The sequence below is a fragment of the Anomaloglossus baeobatrachus genome, chromosome 1, assembly GCF_048569485.1.
Source record: "Anomaloglossus baeobatrachus isolate aAnoBae1 chromosome 1, aAnoBae1.hap1, whole genome shotgun sequence".
NCBI lineage: Eukaryota > Metazoa > Chordata > Amphibia > Anura > Aromobatidae > Anomaloglossus > Anomaloglossus baeobatrachus.
In genome coordinates, this window is record NC_134353.1 from 614,642,982 (window position 1) to 614,657,212 (window position 14,231).

The window sequence follows — 14,231 nt, forward strand, 5'->3', positions numbered from 1 at the left end:
GCGCCATTTCTGGGGCGGTTTTGAGCTGCTATTTTAGGCTGGTTAGGGCAAAATAACCATGGACCTTCCCAGCCTGATAATACCAGCACCCAGCTGTCTGCTTTATCTTGGCTGGTTATCAAGAACAGTAGGGGAGGTCAAACCGTTTTTAAAAAAATTATTTCAATAAATAATTTAGGGGTCCCTTCCCTTCTATTTTTGATAACCAGCCAAAGTAAATCACAGAGCTGGGGGCTGCAGCCCTCAGCTGTCTGGTTTACCTGTGCTGGTTATCAAAAATAAGTAGGTACCACGGAATTTTTTTTATTGTTCACAGCAGTGTTCAGGCATTTTGCATATGAAATAAAGCTTGTTGATTTGCTGCAGCCTTTCAGCAATCTTTATTAATATAAGAACAGTATCTGTCTGGTACGAGCCCCGAACTTTACCACTCAGATTTGCTCATCCCCATTAGTAAGAATAAGTTCAGCGCCCTCTAGTGGAATCTAATCATCTTTTCACTCCTGGATATATTGCCCACATATCCGAATAGCACCTTACACTGACTTTTTGGGACATGACTAAGGGCTCATGCACACTGATGTATCATGGGTTAGGTTTGCATGAAAACTCAAAATGGCCACTTGCCAGAGAGCTGCATGAGCCCCTTATTTGCTTCCATTAGCCTTCGGTTTTTATACAGCATGCTCCTTCATGTACACATAAGTTGTACAGAGTCTGTGCACATGCTGCAGATTAGTACAGAAATAATATTCAGATTGGTACAGAAATAATAAAAAAAAATCCACAGTAAATCCTTATATATTATGGAAAATATTCCTAAAGGTCTAACCCCATTTATTTGCATATCTCTATGCTTTGTTATAGCTTAGCAGCGTTTTACTGTGTATCAGAGCTCTCTTGTAATAGGCCTTCAGCACTTTTTAAGTCCACTTATTCTCTTTCTGAAGTATTCTGTTTCTAAATGTATTTTGTTGAAATCTTCATTTTCTTCCCCATTTAATGAAATGTTAATCACCTGATCTAAAGAAAGACCATCAATATCTTAAGAGTTCTCCATTACTGCACTATCCCTGCTTAATCACCTAAGGGTGCCATAGTAAGTTAAAACATTCTGTACTCCCCTACCACAGAGGCGGTGATCCAGCTGTGTCGGCCTCTATTCCTGGTGGGTCATGGCCAGTGTTGTCACGTAATTGCTGCAGCCAGTCAGCTGATGATTTGCTATTTTGTCAGAGCTGATATTGGCTGCAAGAAGCGAGTATGCATTGTTTTTATTTCCTGTGATGCTCTTTAAAATGATTAAGCAGGGGTTGTCCAGTAATGGAAGCCTGAAAAACTTCATTAGGGCATGTGCATATGTTGAAGGGAATCAGTCAGCAGGTTTTTACTGTGTAATCTGAACACAGCATGCTGCAGGGGTTAACACACAGATTTCAGCAGTGTCATACTGTGTGCTATATTTTACATGCTATGTTTAGCTTTAGGAACTTCTTTGCTGGACTAGAGAGCCTGGTGTGTGCAGGGTTAGCTTTCTCAGCTCTGCTACATTGTGATATCTAAAAATTTTGATTTTGTCAGAACCGCTGCATCCAGTACTCTAAAGGCTACTTTACACGCTGCGATATCGGTCCCGATATCGCTAGCGTGGGTACCCGCCCCCATCTGTAGTGCGACACGGGCAAATCGCTGCCCATACCGCACAACATCGGTCGGACCCGTCACACATACTTACCTGCCCGGCGACGTCGCTATGACCGGCGAACCGCCTCCTTTCTAAGGGGGCGGTCCGTGCGGCGTCACAGCGACGTCACTGAGCGGCCGCCCAATAGAAGCGGAGGGGCGGAGATGAGTGGCCAGAACATCCCGCTCACCTCCTTCCTTCCTCATAGCGGCCGGGAGGCAGGTAAGGAGAGGTTCCTCGTTCCTGCGGCGTCACACATAGCGATGTGTGCTGCCGCAGGACCGACGAACTGCATCGTTACTGCTGCAGTAAGATAATCGAGAATGGACCCCCATGTCACCGATGAGCGATTTTGCATGTTTTTGCAACGATGCAAAATCGCTCATCGGTGTCACACGCAGCAACATCGCTAATGCGGCCGGATGTGCGTCACAAATTCCGTGACCCCAACGACTCCGCATTAGCGATGTCGCAGCGTGTAAAGCCCCCTTAAGTGATACATTGTTGGATTCAGACTCTCGTTGCCTACATCATGCTGCACTCATACGAGGTAGCAAAAACCTGCTAACAGATTAATTTTAAGTATTTGCAGCAGACATTTCTGCACCAAAAATGTCTCTTGGCAGGAAAAATATTGCATAAAACACTTACGTTTTCTCTGCATTTTTTTGTGTTTATTCCATTCATGTGAATGGATGAAAATCTTAAATAATTTACATGCTGGAGATGTGAAACTGCTTCAAATCTTCAAGGAAAGAATTAGCAGCGTGTGCGTGTGATTCACAAATCTCATTCTCTTTATTGGTGCAGAAAAATGCTGGATTTTTTCACAGGAAAAAGGTGACAAAAATGAAACGTGTGAACAAGCCCTTAATGGTTGGCTAATTTGATTGTGTAAGGCTATATGCGCAGGTTGCGTAATTGCATGCAGTTACGCTGCGATCTGCACCGCAGCGTAACTGCATGCTTCCTGCTTCCCCAGCATAATCTATGAAGGCGTCTTAGAGCGCAGCGCTTCGGCTGCTGCCCGAAGCGCGCGTTCTAAGAAGTGACATTTCACTTCTTTCCTGCGCTCTGCATGCATCCCCTGCTCTGTCTGTGGGAGGGGCTGCAGTCAGAGCGCATGGAATCGGCTTTTTTTTTTTTCATTACGGACTGTTTCTGCAGCGATTTGAAGCGCACGTGTGCTGTTCAAATCGCTGCAGAAATTTCTGCAGGGACAGTACGCAACTTGCGCACATAGCCTTATAATTGATAAAAATGAAACAAAAAAAACCTGTTGTATACATGATAAACATAGTTCACATAGTTTGAAGCACCATGTAGCATCACGCAGACTTCCTACATGTTGTTATAAAGAAAAATTTGTGACAATCACTTCTGAGCTTTATTGGTCCAGTTGTCATTTTGGGAGCTGATGAGGAGGAACGCTATATAACACAAAAGGAACCCTAGCATCATCAGTTCTAAATAATCTTACAAGGAAGGCTAGCAACTTGCAGAACTCTTCTTGGTAAGCCCTACTTTCGATGATTTATTCCAGTACCCACATTTACATATTGTGTTTCACATGCTATTCTAGGCCTATGGGACATCAACGATCGATGCTTAGCTCCTTACCCTGGAAGTGGTGAGCTTAGAGAAGCCGTTATTAAATCTATTGAATACAAAGAAACAGATCCATCACTAGCAGTGGTTTCTTTTTTGGATGCCAAAGAAAAGAAGGTCCCTTTGTCACGGCTTTGTAAATTCTCAGGCTCCGGTAGCTCTGGGAACGTGTCCATGTTTGATGATGAAGATCTGGAGAAACCTCAGTTCCCAAGCAGAAAACCTACAGCCCCTGCAAAAGACTTTCCATTATCAAGCTCTGGAGTTTGTGTCCCTTACACCATCAACCGATATTTACGTGACTACCAGAGAGAGGGTGTCCAGTTCCTGTATGAACACTATGCACGATCCAAAGGATGCATTCTTGGTGATGACATGGGTCTTGGAAAGACTATACAGGTGTGTATTCCCATGTCGTGGATGATGTGGGCCTAAAATCTGCATGAATTTTACATTAATTTGCACTTGTAGATAACTATTATTATTGTAGCGACATTTATTCCATGGCGCTTTACATGTGAAAAGGGGTATACGTAGTAGGGACAAGTACAATAATCATAAACAATACAAGGCACAGACTGGTACAGGAGGATAGAGGATCCTGCCCGAGAGGGCTTCACAGTCTACGAGGGATGGGAGAAGAAACAGTAGGTGAGGATAGAGATGGTCATATAGCGCTATATCAGACTTAGGGTTACGGCAGGTTGCAGGCTTGTCGGAAGAGGTGGGTCTTCAGGTTCCTTTTGAAGCTTGTCAAGGTAGGCGAGATTCTGATATGTTGTGGCAGAGCATTCCAGAGTATGGGGAATGCACGGGAGAAATCTTGGATGCGATTGTCGGAAGAGGAGATAAGAGAGGAGTAGAGAAGGAGATCTTGTGAGGATCGAAGGTTACGTGCAGGTAAGTACCGGTAGACTAAGTCACAGATGTAGGAGGATACAGGTTGTGGATTGCTTTGTAGGTCATGGTTAGGGTTTTGAACTGGAGTCGTTGGGCATTGGGAAGTATATGTACAGTTAGGTCCAGAAATATTTGGAAGTGACACAATTTTCGCGAGTTGGGCTCTGCATGCCACCACATTGGATTTGAAATGAAACCTCTACAACAGAATTCAAGTGCAGATTGTAACGTTTAATTTGAAGGTTTGAACAAAAATATCTGATAGAAATTGTAGGAATTGTACACATTTCTTTACAAACACTCCACATTTTAGGAGGTCAAAAGTAATTGGACAAATAAACCAAACCCAAACAAAATATTTTTATTTTCAATATTTTGTTGCGAATCCTTTGGAGGCAATCACTGCCTTAAGTCTGGAACCCATGAACATCACCAAACGCTGGGTTTCCTCCTTCTTAATGCTTTGCCAGGCCTTTATAGCCGCAGCCTTCAGGTCTTGCTTATTTGTGGGTCTTTCCGTCTTAAGTCTGGATTTGAGCAAGTGAAATGCATGCTCAATTGGGTTAAGATCTGGTGATTGACTTGGCCATTGCAGAATGTTCCACTTTTTTGCACTCATGAACTCCTGGGTAGCTTTGACTGTATGCTTGGGGTCCTTGTCCATCTGTACTATGAAGCGCCGTCCGATCAACTTTGCGGCATTTGGCTGAATCTGGGCTGAAAGTATATCCCGGTACACTTCAGAATTCATCCGGCTACTCTTGTCTGCTGTTATGTCATCAATAAACACAAGTGACCCAGTGCCATTGAAAGCCATGCATGCCCATGCCATCACGTTGCCTCCACCATGTTTTACAGAGGATGTGTTGTGCCTTGGATCATGTGCCGTTCCCTTTCTTCTCCAAACTTTTTTCTTCCCATCATTCCCGTACAGGTTGATCTTTGTCTCATCTGTCCATAGAATACTTTTCCAGAACTGAGCTGGCTTCATGAGGTGTTTTTCAGCAAATTTAACTCTGGCCTGTCTATTTTTGGAATTGATGAATGGTTTGCATCTAGATGTGAACCCTTTGTATTTACTTTCATGGAGTCTTCTCTTTACTGTTGACTTAGAGACAGATACACCTACTTCACTGAGAGTGTTCTGGACTTCAGTTGATGTTGTGAATGGGTTCTTCTTCACCAAAGAAAGTATGCGGCGATCATCCACCACTGTTGTCATCCGTGGACGCCCAGGCTTTTTTGAGTTCCCAAGCTCACCAGTCAATTCCTTTTTTCTCAGAATGTACCCGACTGTTGATTTTGCTACTCCAAGCATGTCTGCTATCTCTCTGATGAATTTTTTCTTTTTTTTCAGCCTCAGGATGTTCTGCTTCACCTCAATTGAGAGTTCCTTAGACCGCATGTTGTCTGGTCACAGCAACAGCTTCCAAATGCAAAACCAGACACCTGTAATCAACCCCAGACCTTTTAACTACTTCATTGATTACAGGTTAACGAGGGAGACGCCTTCAGAGTTAATTGCAGCCCTTAGAGTCCCTTGTCCAATTACTTTTGGTCCCTTTAAAAAGAGGAGGCTATGCATTACAGAGCTATGATTCCTAAACCCTTTCTCCGATTTGGATGTGAAAACTCTCATATTGCAGCTGGGAGTGTGCACTTTCAGCCCATATTATATATACAATTGTATTTCTGAACATGTTTTTGTAAACAGCTAAAATAACAAAACTTGTGTCACTGTCCAAATATTTCTGGACCTAACTGTATGACGTGCTAATTATAGGTGTCCATATGAATGATAAGGGGCAACCCAAATCTCTGGGCACATTGCCTACTGGGACGTTTTGGTTTTGTTGTTCCTTGAAGTTGTACTCTAGGGATATTGCGTTTAAAGATGTAACTTGGAACTCCTAGTCTCAGCGCAAAACCTGTAAGAGATCCCCGAAATACAAGAAGCCATTTATAATATTGGTGTCTATTTATCTCAACAGTGTTCCTAAAAGGGCTTCTTCACAGTCTTAATTTTTTCAGTGGAAAACAATGCAGCATTTGAGAGTACCAAAAAAGTGAGTTAGATTTCTGAAATCTCCTGGGCATGCTGCTGATTTTTTCCATGCGGATTTGAACCATGATAATGCATGTCAATGCTATCAACGTTTTTACAGTATTTTCACTCACATGAATGGGGAAAAAAATAAAACATGAAAAATGCACACAAAAAAAGTCATAAACATGCATAATGTAGGTGCCAATAATGTTTTTTTTTACTGCAGAAAAATCAGCTGCAAATACTTAATATGTGCACATGCCCTTAAAGGAAATCTATTATGACAAGCATTTTTTTTCATAATGGAAGCCAGCCAGCTGAAACTAAAAGTCCTAGCCTGTGTTGACATCTGAGACTTTGGTTTCATTTCTAACAAAAACCATGATGCTGTGCCAAATCCAAATGATGGATCCAAATAGTGCTATTTGGGTCACTTGAAATTATATTGGAATCTGTCATGTTTTCAGCATGTTGACTGCAAGAATAACTCTGTACAGTGCTTTATTCTTGCAGTCAAAAATGACAAAAATCTCATTGGATTGTAATTTAGATGACATGACAATGCATTTAGGAGGAGTTTCATACAGGACATTACAGGAGGCTGGGGCTGCACTCACTCCCCTGCAGAAAGACGATATTAGGGAACAGCACTGCAGTTACTTACCACAGCTTTTTTTCATCGCCGTCCTCTAAAGATGTCCTGAAGTCATTGTGATAGAAGCTGTGGGAGAGGCGAAAGAGGCGAGTGCTGCATCGGCACTTTGCTTCTGTCTCCACCACCGCATCTTCTGACTGTGAAAGAAGACATTATAATCAAGGGTGCGCTGGTATCACTTACACAGCTTCTATTACCACCCCTTGATGATGGTTCTTTTGAGGGTACTACTAAAAGCAGTGGGACGGCGCTGGTGGCACTCACTACTTCTATATCCACACCCTGATGACGTCTTGTTTCACAGCTAGAAGATGCGGTGCCTGAGATACGGTAGAAGAAGAATGCTCCCACAGCTTCCACACAGATCTAGGACATCTTCAGAGAGTGGTGTTGCAAAAAACTGTAGTATCTGCAATGCCGCCACCTGATAATGCTGCGGAGAAATGAGTGCAGCCCCAGCTTCCTGTGACATCCCGTTTGAGACTCCTCTCAAATGCAGCGTCATAGGAAGTACAGTAAAAATAATATATTTAGGGAGTAGCTACATAGATAGGGAGATGTGCAAGGTATCTTATAATAAAGTGGATAGGCTGTAAGGATAGATATTTGGAAAGGACATTTTACATACTGGTGCACCCCTTTAATTAGTTGAAATGTGTCGGGAGAATTGGTAACTTGCTTGCAGAAATGTCTTACCTTTATGGCAGTAAATAGTAACTTGATGCGGACTAGAATCAGTCAAAAGAGAAGGAAGCAAGCCCTGGAGCTGGAGGAGGGACAGGTGAGTAACAACAGGTTTCCTGAGCTCCTATAATAAAGTGGGGATAATGCGTACAGACACTGAGAAATAAAACACTTTTTTTTTTTAATTTCCATGTATTTGATTCTGTAGTTGTGTTGCATAGCAGCTCCACGGTTAGCACTGTTGCCTTGTGTGGTGGGGTTCTGGGGTTTAATGCGGTCAAGATACCATCTGCATACAGCTTGCAAAATACTGGTAAGTTAATTTGGAATTTAGATCGGGAGCCGTAATGAGAAATGGGACTGACGTAAGAGATGACAGTGTCTGTACTGTGAAATATTTTAGAGAAAAATCTGGTATTTGGTTTTTTCCCTGATTAAAAAAAAAAAAAATGGACAATTAAATATACATGAGTATATCTATTTCCAGCTCAAATATAATTCAATCAGAACTGCTCCCTGTTTGGACTCCATTACACATTGTAACCATGAATTTCAGTTTCCCTTGCAATGGTAATCCGTGATCTTTCATTCACTGTCAACAATAGTTGCTAACTAGGATTCCCAGCAACTGGGAGCAGATAAATGTCGTCTGACCTGAAAATATGAAGATGTTACTTTATAATCCTATGTGAATATTAAAATAATAATAGCGCCATGCACCTGCCCCTATTCTATCGGTGCTATCCCATATACCGTTTTTTTTCGGACTATAAGACGCACCGAACCATAAGACGCACCCTGGTTTTAGAGGAGGAAAATAAAATTTTAAGCAAAAAATGTGGTGATGACACACTGTTATGGGGCGAGGATCTGCTTCTGATACTGTTATGGGGGTAATGTCCCCAAATTCTCTATTAAGGTACCCCAGGCTGGTAATGATCCTCCTGCCTTGTATATACAGTATATGTCCCTCATCCTGGTATAGCCCCCATCCTGCTATATACCGTCATCCTGGCTTATGGCCGCATCCTGCTATATGCCCTATCCTGGCATATGGCCCCATCCTGCTATATAATCCATCCTGGCATATGGCCCCATCCGGCTATATACCTCCATCCTGCTATATACCTCCAATCCTGCTCATATACCCCCATCCTGCTCATATACCCCCATCCTGCTCATATACCCCCATCCTGCTCATATACCCCCATCCTGCTCATATACCCCCATCCTGCTCATATACCCCCATCCTGCTCATATACCCCCATCCTGCTCATATACCCCCATCCTGCTCATATACCCCCATCCTGCTCATATACCCCCATCCTGCTCATATACCCCCATCCTGCTCATATACCCCCATCCTGCTCATATACCCCCATCCTGCTCATACACCCCCATCCTGCTCATACACCCCCATCCTGCTCATACACCCCCATCCTGCTCATACACCCCCATCCTGCTCATACACCCCCATCCTGCTCATATAACCTCATCCGGCTCATACACCCCCATCCTGCTCATACACCTCCATCCGGCTCATACACCCCATCCTGCTCATACACCCCCATCCTGCTCATACACCTCCATCCTGCACATACACCTCCATCCTGCTCATACACCCCCATCCTAAGCTCGTTGCCTTGGAGTAACCCTCGACTCTGCTCTATCCTTCAAGCCACACATCCAAGCCCTCTTTACCTCAGGCAGACTACAACTCAAAAATATCTCCCGGATCCGTGATTTCCTTAAAGAATCAGCAAAAACATTAGTGCATGCCCTCATCATCTCCCGCCTCGACTACTGCAACCTCCTGCTCTCTGGCCTCCTTTCCAACACTCTTGCAACCCCTTCAATCTATCCTAAACTCTGCGGCTCGCTTAATCCACCTCTCCTCTCGCTATTCCCCAGCCTCGCCACTCTGCCAATCCCTTCACTGGCTTCCCATCGCCCAACGACTCCAGTTCAAAACATTAACCATGACATACAAAGCCATCCACAACCTGTCTCCTCCCTACATCTGTGACCTAGTCTCCCGGTACCTACCTGCACGCAACCTCAGATCCTCACAAGATCTCCTTCTCTACTTCTCTCTAATCTCCTCTTCCCTCAATCACGTACAAGATTTCTCCCGTGCCTCCCCCATACTCTGGAACGCTCTACCTCAGCATATCAGACTCTCCCCTACCGTGGAAAGCTTCAAGAGGAACCTCAAGACCCATCTCTTCCAATAAGCCTACAACCTACAATAACCCTCAGTCCAGTACACCACTGCGCATCCAGCTCTGTTTTCACCTATTGTACCATCACCCATTCCCTGTAGACTGTGAGCCCTCGCGGGCAGGGTCCTCTCTCCTCATATACCAGTCTGTTTTGTACTGTTAATGATTGTTGTACGTATACCCTCTTTCACTGTAAAGCGCCATGGAATAAATGGCGCTGTAATAATAATAATAAATAATAATAATAATCCTGCTCATATACTCCCATCCTGCTCATATACCCCCATCCTGATATAGGCCCTCATCCTGATATATGCCCTCATCTTGCTATACAACCCCATCCTGCTATATATACCCATCCTGGTATACGGCCCGCATCCTGTGGCACAAAAAAAAAAAAAAAAATAAACGTTCATACTCACCTTACCTCACTCCCTGCATCATCACTCCTCCTCCGTCTGTGTCAGCAGCAGCGCTGGAGTGTGTGGAGCCGGTCACGATCCCTGCAGCATCGCAATGTCCTCTTGTCTGTGCCGGCGGCGGCTGCGTGTGGACAAGTGCGCACAGCAATGACGTCATCGCTGTGCGCACCGCTAGTCTCCACACAGCCGCCGCCAGCACAGACAGGAGGACATCGCGGTGCTGCAGGGATCGTGGCCGGTGAGTAGACTGATTCATTGCACCCCGCGCTGATGATGATGCGCGGGGGGCAGTGAATACAGCCGCACATGATCACTCCAGGCTGTAATTGCCAGGGGTGATCATGTGGGCAGGCTGTTTAATATGCGCGCATTCTTGTCTGCGCCGGCTTCAGCGCTGAGAGATGATGGGCGGGAGGATGGGCGTGCATATTAAATGAGCCGATGACCCGCTCCACCACAGCACCCTCATTCCCCGCAGCCCTACATTCAGACTATAAGACGCACCCCCCACTTTCCCCCAACATTTGGGGGAAAAAAGTGCGTCTTATATTCCGAAAAATACGGTAGTTTCCTGTCTGCACTCCGTCTGAAGAAGGTCTGAAGAAGGTCTTGCTGGTCGAAACGTTCCGATTTCTATTAAAACCTATACCTGTTGTTAATTAATGAGTGTCGGATACCTGGTTTCCTTTTCTTTTTTGGTATATCAAGCAGTATCCTATCCAGCCCACCATATCCATGTATATTAAAGTTATATGAAAATTGATAAATAATTTTTGGGCTTTGGCTAAAAATGTGAATCCTCGTTTTAGGTGATATCATTCCTAGCTGCAGTGTTGCACAAGAAGGGGACACGAGAAGACATTGAGAATAATATGCCTGAGTTTCTGCTGAAAACGATGAGAAAGGAGCACTCGCCAACATCCGCTAAAAGGGTATGGAAACTAAATGTTTGGATATCATTGTGGTGTTTTATTGATTTGTGCACATTGTCTAGTAAATAAAGTGCAAATCAATTTGCAGGACCCAGTCTTATCTGCCACATCACTAATATGTAACAATCAAAAAGACTGCTGGAACACCATTGTAAATGTGATCAGGGTGCCAGCCAAAAAATACACAATCTATATGAAGTGAAAGCTGCACACCAAATTCAGAGAAATATGAACAAGCATAACTGCTTTATAATACATAAGGAATGAAAAATACAATTAGACATATGAAAAATTGAAACAATTGAAATGTGACGTTCCATAACTGCTGAGGATTATTTGAAAAAAAGAGATATTTAGTTAATGTATTGATCAATTCATTACTGCCCCATAACCAACTTCACGGTAATCTCTTATTTATAAATGGTCACATTTTAATTGTTTAAATTTTTCATATGTCTAATTGTATTTTTCATTCCTTATGTATTATGTATAAAGCAGTTATGTTTGTTCATATTTCTCTGAATTTGGTGTGCAGCTTTCACTTCATATACATCACTAATATGTGGCCATTGAACAAAATACCTGAGAACCACTGCCTATATTCCGACATCCACGGCGCTTTCTTTTATTAGTCGGCCCAGTGTTACATTATTATTGTGGAATGACTCGCATTGCTTATCAATAGACTGTAAGTGGATACAAGGCGGCCGGATGCAGTTCTCAGGGTTCCTCTCCTGTGATCAAGATTACTAACGTGGCTGATGGACCTCGGTCTTAGGAATTGATTTGCATTAACTCTATTATCTAAGGTGGCACATTACTCCTATCACTGTGGCACTCCAGTGCCTGCACTCCCATTGAACGCTGGATCCGATGGATAAGCATCATTGACACCTCACTTGCTGATACTATGTGCTCTGTTATGAATATCACGGTAAATTTGCTGCAAAATTTACTGTGGATTTCTCCATCTAAAACTTGTGAAACCCGTTGAAAATCCGCAGCATGAATTGAAAGACTGCGATTATCAAAATCATAGTGCCGACCAACTAATATTGCTGGTGGTCTTTGCAGAGTATAAGTTGAGATGCATTTAAATTTCTTTCAGAATGCTGACATTGTAAAAGACAGTAGATTTTCCATACAGAATGTTCACTGTGTACCTGTATGAGCACAACCTAACTAGTGTCATTGTTAATCTTATACTTGGATATAGTCAAAACCAAAATGTGTTGCCAATCAAAAAATCATATCAAATAAAATAAAAGTCTAGCTACTGAAGCAACAAAACCTACAAAAAGGATAGCCAAAGACAAAAATATAATAAAAGATAATATTTTATTAATTACAATGATAAAATATAAAGTGTGCAAGGAAATTAATGAGAAGAGAGAAAAGAGGCACCACAAGGCTCAGCAGCGCCAATGTAAGCAGAAGGAAATCATTACATAAATCAGTACCCAAGGAAAGGGTATAATGATAGTATATCAGCCGCTTACAAGTATAATAGGAGATGCTACAACAGGAAAAAGCAGATATCACAGAATATTTCCATAATAGGAATTACCTGTCGCCATTACCACTGCTGAGCCACACCAACACGTGTTTCAGCCGAAGCCTTCGTCTGGGAGGTGTGGTAGCAAGTAGCAGGATGGGGAGGGTATTTATAGTAATGAAAGCCAATTAGCATACATCCAGCACTAACTATAGGGCGCACACAGCTGGGGGTTACCCGGCAGGATGACATCACAGATCACGTCATCCGGGGGGAGGGGCTAGTGACGCGAGCAGCCGAAAAACACATGGAATACCACGTGATTACAGCTGGTCATGTGACTAGGCCCAGCCCCGGATATAGACAGCGGGCCGCGATACCAGACCGCCGCATCCACCCCCATGTGCGCACGTCCTGGAGCATATATGAATTAAATAATGTAAACAATCCGCATATATAAGAAAAATGATAAGGGGCGGAGCCGGTGACGAAAATGACCAGAACACCACATGATAATCACGTGGTCATGGCCAATCACGTGACCGGGTCCAAACCCGGAAATGGATACAGCAACGCTCAAAAGGTAGAGATATAATTGAATATGAACTTCTTAATAAGAACAGTATAAGAAATATAGGATAAGATAAAAATATGTAGAAAAAAGTCCATGGATACATATAAACAAAACAAAAATATGCATATTGAAATGTGTGTGCAAAAAAATATAACTATAAAAATGTGAGTGAAGAATGGTTCTAAATGTGTGTATATGCTAGTGCAAATATGCGCATATGTATGAAAAAAAATAAATATATATATATATATATATATATATATATATATAAAAATAAAAATGTGAAATATAATGTATGAATGTGAAAGACATAAAACATAAATACATATATACAATATAAATGTGAAATAAGAAATAAGCAACATGAATACTGCACATAAAGTGTATATTACGTGTATATAAAATCTAATATCTCAATATAAAGAATAATTATATGCATATATGTAAAAAATGTGAAATATGTGTAAACAAATATATAAAAAATATAAAAAAGTGGAAGATGTGTATACAAATACAATACATAATATATTACGTGTAATAAAATTGTATACAATGTATGTATAAAATGTATATGTGAAATCGTGATGTGTAAAATGCAAAATGCAAATAGTATAGAACTAAAATTCTACATACAGACATATTTCCTATAAAAAGACGATTGGTGACAAATAGAACAATTGAAGAATGGGGAAGAGGATGATAAAAACTTCGGAGATTAAAGTCGCATCCTCGAGCGAGATTGCACCCAAAGTCAGACGTGCATCAAAACTAAATAGAAAAAAAAAAAGAATAAAAAATATTAGATAAGAACACTAGATAAAAACATATATGGGAGAACCCAACCAGAACCACAACAAAGATGTGGTGCGAAGTAAAATATTATATTATATATATATATCAATCATGCAGATGGTAAGATATATATATATATATATATATATATATATCAATCATGCAGATGGTAAGATATATATATATATATATATATATATATATATATATATATAT

At 42.0% G+C, this 14,231-nt stretch overlaps 1 protein-coding gene across 1 annotated transcript in view; it reads left to right on the forward strand.

The window, feature by feature from the left end:
• Nucleotides 1–14,231, forward strand: part of ERCC6L2 (ERCC excision repair 6 like 2) — a 205,570-nt gene that overhangs the window by 2,999 nt on the left and 188,340 nt on the right. Inside the window, exons 2-3 of the mRNA XM_075318703.1 lie at nucleotides 3,267–3,691; nucleotides 11,032–11,154. Of these exons, the coding sequence (XP_075174818.1) occupies nucleotides 3,267–3,691; nucleotides 11,032–11,154 (548 nt within the window). The remainder of the gene's footprint in view (nucleotides 1–3,266; nucleotides 3,692–11,031; nucleotides 11,155–14,231) is intronic.